This window comes from Notothenia rossii (genome assembly GCF_949606895.1).
Source record: "Notothenia rossii genome assembly, chromosome: 2".
Lineage (NCBI taxonomy): Eukaryota > Metazoa > Chordata > Actinopteri > Perciformes > Nototheniidae > Notothenia > Notothenia rossii.
In genome coordinates, this window is record NC_136904.1 from 22,501 (window position 1) to 30,000 (window position 7,500).

General features: G+C 46.7%; 1 protein-coding gene across 1 annotated transcript in view; it reads right to left on the reverse strand.

Moving 5' to 3' along the window:
• LOC307027941 (uncharacterized protein) overlaps positions 1 to 7,500 on the reverse strand; it is a 99,476-nt gene that overhangs the window by 18,044 nt on the left and 73,932 nt on the right. Inside the window, exon 16 of the mRNA XM_079662635.1 lies at positions 1,370 to 2,808. Within this exon, the coding sequence (XP_079518761.1) occupies positions 1,370 to 2,808 (1,439 nt within the window). The remainder of the gene's footprint in view (positions 1 to 1,369; positions 2,809 to 7,500) is intronic.

A 7,500-nucleotide genomic window follows, 5' to 3' on the forward strand; every position in this document is an offset into this window, starting at 1 on the left:
AATGCACCTCTGCTCTTACTGCAACACAACACATCCCACAATGCACCTCTGCTCTTACTGCAACACAACACATCCCACAATGCACCTCTGCTCTTACTGCAACACAACACATCCCATAATGCACCTCTGCTCTGACTGCAAACACATCCCATAATGCACCTCTGCTCTTACTGCAACACAACACATCCCATAATGCACCTCTGCTCTTACTGCAAAAACATCCCATAATGCACCTCTGCTCTTACTGCAAACACATCCCATAATGCACCTCTGCTCTGACTGCAAACACATCCCATAATGCACCTCTGCTCTTCCTGCAAACACATCCCATAATGCACCTCTGCTCTTCCTGCAAACACATCCCACAATGCACCTCTGCTCTTCCTGCAAACACATCCCATAATGCACCTCTGCTCTTACAGCAAACACATCCCATAATGCACCTCTGCTCTGACTGCAAACACATCCCATGCACCTCAGCTCTGACTGCAAACACATCCCATAATGCACCTCTGCTCTTACTGCAAACACATCCCATAATGCACCTCTGCTCTGACTGCAAACACATCCCATAATGCACCTCTGCTCTTCCTGCAAACACATCCCATAATGCACCTCTGCTCTTCCTGCAAACACATCCCACAATGCACCTCTGCTCTTCCTGCAAACACATCCCATAATGCACCTCTGCTCTTACAGCAAACACATCCCATAATGCACCTCTGCTCTTACTGCAAACACATCCCATGCACCTCTGCTCTTACTGCAAACACATCCCATAATGCACCTCTGCTCTGACTGCAAACACATCCCATAATGCACCTCTGCTCTTACTGCAAACACATCCCATAATGCACCTCTGCTCTGACTGCAAACACATCCCATAATGCACCTCTGCTCTGACTGCAAACACATCCCATAATGCACCTCTGCTCTTCCTGCAAACACATCCCATAATGCACCTCTGCTCTGACTGCAAACACATCCCATAATGCACCTCTGCTCTTACTGCAAACACATCCCATAATGCACCTCTGCTCTGACTGCAAACACATCCCATAATGCACCTCTGCTCTGACTGCAAACACATCCCACAATGCACCTCTGCTCTGACTGCAAACACATCCCATAATGCACCTCTGCTCTTCCTGCAAACACATCCCATAATGCACCTCTGCTCTGACTGCAAACACATCCCATAATGCACCTCTGCTCTGACTGCAAACACATCCCATAATGCACCTCTGCTCTGACTGCAAACACATCCCATAATGCACCTCTGCTCTGACTGCAAACACATCCCATAATGCGAAACATACACAAATAACAGCAACAATAACAACAATGTGAACAGATCCTCTTTGGTTACCTCCCCCTGGGTCTTGTCTCTGCTGGGCTGCTGGAGCAGCTGGAGCTCAGGGGGGTGTGAGGCCTCTGTCCTGCCCAGCTGAGAGCACTGATCCTGGGGCTCAGTGTGCGGTCTGCTGCCTCCGGGCTGCTGACCTCCAGACCTTTGATGAACACCCCGATGTTCCCTCTACGCACCGGATCACTCACTGAGCGGGGGACCGGACCGGACCATTGCTCAGCAGGGGGACTCGGACCGGACCACTTATCCTTGGGGGGGGGACTTGGACTGGACCACTTCATCTCGGGGGGTGGAACCGGACCGGACCATTTACCCTCGGGGAGTGGAAACGGACTGGGCCATTTACCCTCGGGGGTACTCGGAGGGCAGTCAAAGCTCTGAGTCTTCCTCAGGTGCTGCCTCCTGGAGAAGAAGGAGGAAGAGGAAGAGGAGGAGGAAGAGGAGGGAATAGCTGGATCCTCTGAGGAGGAGCTGCGAAACAAACGCTGCAGGAGGGGGATGTGCTGCGGGGGGAGGGGGGTGGAGGAGGTGTTACGAAGTGAGGAAGAGGAGGAGTTACGAAGTGAGGAAGAGGCTCTGAGTGAGGAAGAGGACGAGGAGGAGAGAGAGGGTGAGGAGACGCTGTCCTCCATCTTCTCTTGGACCCCCCACAGGGCTGACAGAGTCCTCCGAAAGGGGGCGGAGCTCTTTTTGTGGATGGAGCCTGACTTTTGGTTGTGGGCGGAGTCTGAGATCATGTTGTGGGCGGAGTCTGACTCATTGCTGTAGTGGGAAGAGTCGGAGCTCCTTATATGGGCAGGGCCAGACTCATTGCTGTAGTGGGAGGAGTCTGAGCTCCTGTTGTGGGCGGGGCCAGACAGCTGCTTGTGGGTGGAGTCAAACTCATTGGTATTGTGGGAGGAGTCTGAGCTCCTGTTGTGGGCGGAGTCAGACGCCTCACTGCAGTGGGAGGAGTCGGAGCTCCTTATATGGGCGGGGCCAGACTCATTGCTGTAGTGGGAGGAGTCTGAGCTCCTGTTGTGGGCAGGGCCAGACAGCTGCTTGTGGGCAGAGTCAGACTCATTGCTATTGTGGGAGGAGTCTGAGCTCCTGTTGTGGGCGGAGTCAGACGCCTCACTGTAGTGGGAGGATTCATATTCCCTCTTGTGGGCGGAGTCAGAGCTCCTGCTCCGGAGGGCCGCCTCCAGCTTCCTGTCGAACACACCCTTGGTTTCCTGACACTTGGACCAGGCGTAGCTCCACTGCTGGAGGCCCCGCCCTCCCCGCAGATGCCCCGCCTCCTCTCTCATTTCCTGGAAGCGAGCGTCAGGGAGGGGCGGGTGCTGGAGGCGGTACTCCTCCAGGGTGCCAATCACAGCCTGGCATTTGTCTGGCAGCGTGCAGTCCTCCATTCTGACGCCCGCTAGGTGACGCATCCCCTGCAACGCCCAACCATACGCCTGCAGGGAGAGAGAGAGAGAGAGTGAGTGAGTGTTTGTGAGAGAGAGAGAGATAGTGTGTGTGTGAGTTTGTGAGAGTGTGTATGTGTGAGAGAGAGAGAGTGTCTGTCTGTCTGTCTGTCTGTCTGTCTGTCTGTCTGTCTGTCTGTCTGTCTGTCTGTCTGTCTGTCTGTCTGTCTGTCTGTCTGTCTGTCTGTCTGTCTGTCTGTCTGTCTGTCTGTCTGTCTGTCTGTCTGTCTGTCTGTCTGTCTGTCTGTCTGTGTGTGTGTGTGTGTGTCATCATTATATAGTGCAGCACCCTCACGGACCCTCCAGGTCGCCCTGTCTGTTGCCATGTCTTCCCAAGCTTTCAGGTCTATGTGGCACTTCTTTAGGTTTGTTTGCATGTTATCTTTGTACCTCTTCTTCTGGCCTCCAGGGGCCCGTTTCCCTTTAGCAAGCTGGGAATAAAGGACTGGTTTTGGGAGGCGAGAATCAGGCATGCGGATAACATGGCCAGTCCATCTGAGCTGGTTTTGGGCAATGGTGGCAGTGATGGTGGGAATGTCAGCCTCCTCCAGGACGCTGGTGTTAGTGCGCCGATCCTCCCAGCTAATCCTGAGGACTGTTCAAAGGGATCTCTGATGGTACGCCTCAAGTGCCTTTAAGGGACTGCTGTATGTGGTCCAGGCCTCTGATCCACACAGAAGAGTGGGGAGCACCACAGCTCTATAGACCAAGATTTTGGTCTTTGCTTGGAGGTCACGGTTCTCAAAGACTCTCTTCCTTAGCCTTGAGAAAGCACACACACACACACACACACACACACACACACACACACACACACACACACACACACACACACACACACACACACACACACACACACACACACACACACACACACACACACACACACACACACACACACACACACACACACACACACACACACACACACACACACACACACACACACACACACACACACCCCGTGTCCAGCAGGAGGCGCTCAGCATGGTATTTATAGTTTTGATGGACAGAGACATTTTATTTTAAAATCTCTTAATGCCTCCGCTGATCAATAACAGATTGATATAATATTGTATATTCAGCACACTGCAGACATCTGAACTCTAACGAGACGCTTTGTTTGAATGTATTCACACGATAGATCCTCTACCGAGGCCTCTGGCTCAGATCAGAGATCAGCTGGAGACACGCTGATCAGATAACTCAGAGTTTAGGGAATCGTGTATTATTATCTTATTATGGTCATCCAATTACTGCACAGGAGGTCAGCTGACTAACAATGGCACCATATGGACCAACACACACACACACACACACACACACACACACACACACACACACACACACACACACACACACACACACACACACACACACACACACACACACACACACACACACACACACACACACACACACACACACACACACACACACACACACACACACACACACACACACACACACACACACACGGCTCAATGCTCCTCAAACTGATGAAGTGTCTAATGTGTCCTGATCTCTGCAGAAGCTCAGTTCACACACACTACTACTACTACTACTACTACTACTACTACTACTACTACTACTAATACTACTACTACTACTACTACTACTACTACTACTACTGCTACTAGTACTACTACTACTGCTACTACCACTACTGTATGGCAAGCCATTTGAGTATTTATTCAATTTCCTTGATATCAGACGGCAGCTGTCTACACTAGTTGGCTCTTTGATTTCACTTGTTAGATATATGGTCAAACTAGTTAGGCACTCTGCTTTACTAGTTAAATAAAACATTACACTAGTCGGTCTTTTTCAGCAACTAGTGGCACTTTTGTCCGACTAGTTACCACGTATGCCTTACTAGTGACGCCAGGAGCAGCACTAGTAACGCCAAAGTCCCAACCTGTAAGCTTTTTGATGAACTAGTGACCCTCTGACCGTACTAGTGAACCTAAAAGTCTTACAAGTTAACTAGTGCGCTGCAAAAGCTCTGACATGTTAACTAGTTACATAAAAGAAGCACAACTAGTTAACTAGTGGCATACATTTGACTGCACTAGTAAACTAGTAGCACCCATAATCACTCACTAGTTAATTAGTAAAGGCAAAAGGTTCACTAGTTAACGCCTCTTTTGACCTTACTAGTTAACTAGTGAGGCTAAACATTTCTACATGTTAACTAGTGAACCCTTTTCCCTTTACTAGTTAACTAGTGAGATACGTTTAAATTCCACTAGTGAACTAGTGAGGCTTAAAGTGTTCACTAGTAGTACTAGTGGATCAAAATGTGCACTCGTCGCATAGAATGCTAATGAGGAGGAGGGGAAAGAATGCATTGAGCTCTCCTATTGGCCCTAAGCTATAGAGCACCACCCAGCCCAAATCGTTTCTTTAAGAGCTTAAATACAATGTTTTAAAATACAGTCATACGACCATATTTACAAAAATATAAAACAAGCCTTAGAGGAGTCACTAGTAAACTAGTTACACAGATGTTTTTCTTACTAGTTAACTAGTGGAGGGCATTTCTTCTCACGAGTGAGGTTCTGTTATAAACATGTTAGACTTTCACCTTACATGTTACACATTTTCTAACATGTAAGGCCTTTCCTTCAACTAGTTTGGCTTTTTTCGCGCTAGTGAGCAACTGTATGCAACTAGTTAGCTCTTGATTTAGCATGTATGGCTTTTTCCAGAACTAGTGGATATTTTCAGCCCACTAGTTGTGCTTTTGTTCTCTCTAGTTCAACACAATGACTTACGAGTTGACATGTACGTACAACTAGTTTACTAGTGATGTGTCAAAACATGCACTAGTAAACATGTATGACTTTGAAACAAGTCACTAGTTAACTGATCTATCTGCACTCTGACCTCCAGATGAAGGTGGAGGAAGCCTCGTCTGTAGCAGAACCAAGACAGACTCAGCTCTCCTTTCTCTAAGAAAACTCAATAAAATGGCTCTTTGTAAATGGATGATATCAGAATCATTTTAAATGCAAACATTCTTACTGACTCAGTTTTACTCAAACTTGCTGCAGTTATATAACCTTCAGATTATCAGATGTTCAGCACTGTTATTGGTGTTTAAAGAGTCCTCTCCTGATGATGTTCAGGTGTATATCAGTATGTAGTGTCTCTACTTTAAAGAGTCCTCTCCTGCTGATGTTCAGGTTTATATCAGTATGTAGTGTCTCTACTTTAAAGAGTCCTCTCCTGCTGATGTTCAGGTGTATATCAGTATGTAGTGTCTCTACTTTAAAGAGTCCTCTCCTGATGATGTTCAGGTGTATATCAGTATGTAGTGTCTCTACTTTAAAGAGTCCTCTCCTGATGATGTTCAGGTGTATATCAGTATGTAGTGTCTCTACTTTAAAGAGTCCTCTCCTGCTGATGTTCAGGTGTATATCAGTATGAAGTGTCTCTACTTTAAAGAGTTCTCTCCTGATGATGTTCAGGTGTATATCAGTATGTAGTGTCTCTACTTTAAAGAGTCCTCTCCTGCTGATGTTCAGGTGTATATCAGTATGAAGTGTCTCTACTTTAAAGAGTCCTCTCCTGCTGATGTTCAGGTGTATATCAGTATGTAGTGTCTCTACTTTAAAGAGTCCTCTCCTGCTGATGTTCAGGTGTATATCAGTATGTAGTGTCTCTACTTTAAAGAGTCCTCTCCTGCTGATGTTCAGGTGTATATCAGTATGTAGTGCCTCTACTTTAAAGAGTCCTCTCCTGATGATGTTCAGGTGTATATCAGTATGTACTGCCTCTACTTTAAAGAGTCCTCTCCTGCTGATGTTCAGGTGTATATCAGTATGTAGTGTCTCTACTTTAAAGAGTCCTCTCCTGATGATGTTCAGGTGTATATCAGTATGTAGTGTCTCTACTTTAAAGAGTCCTCTCCTGATGATGTTCAGGTGTATATCAGTATGTAGTGTCTCTACTTTAAAGAGTCCTCTCCTGCTGATGTTCAGGTGTATATCAGTATGTAGTGTCTCTACTTTAAAGAGTCCTCTCCTGCTGATGTTCAGGTGTATATCAGTATGTAGTGTCTCTACTTTAAAGAGTCCTCTCCTGCTGATGTTCAGGTGTATATCAGTATGTAGTGTCTCTACTTTAAAGAGTCCTCTCCTGCTGATGTTCAGGTGTAAATCAGTATGTAGTGTCTCTACTTTAAAGAGTCCTCTCCTGCTGATGTTCAGGTGTATATCAGTATGTAGTGTCTCTACTTTAAAGAGTCTTCTCCTGCTGATGTTCAGGTGTAAATCAGTATGTAGTGTCTCTACTTTAAAGAGTCCTCTCCTGCTGGTGTTCAGGTTTATATCAGTATGTAGTGTCTCTACTTTAAAGAGTCCTCTCCAGCTGATGTTCAGGTGTATATCAGTATGCAGTGGCTCTACTTTAAAGAGTCCTCTCCTGATGATGTTCAGGTGTATATCAGTATGTAGTGTCTCTACTTTAAAGAGTCCTCTCCTGCTGATGTTCAGGTGTATATCAGTATGTAGTGTCTCTACTTTAAAGAGTCCTCTCCTGATGATGTTCAGGTGTACATCAGTATGTAGTGTCTCTACTTTAAAGAGTCCTCTCCTGCTGATGTTCAGGTGTATATCAGTATGTAGTGTCTCTACTTTAAAGAGTCCTCTCCTGCTGATGTTCAGGTGTATATCAGTA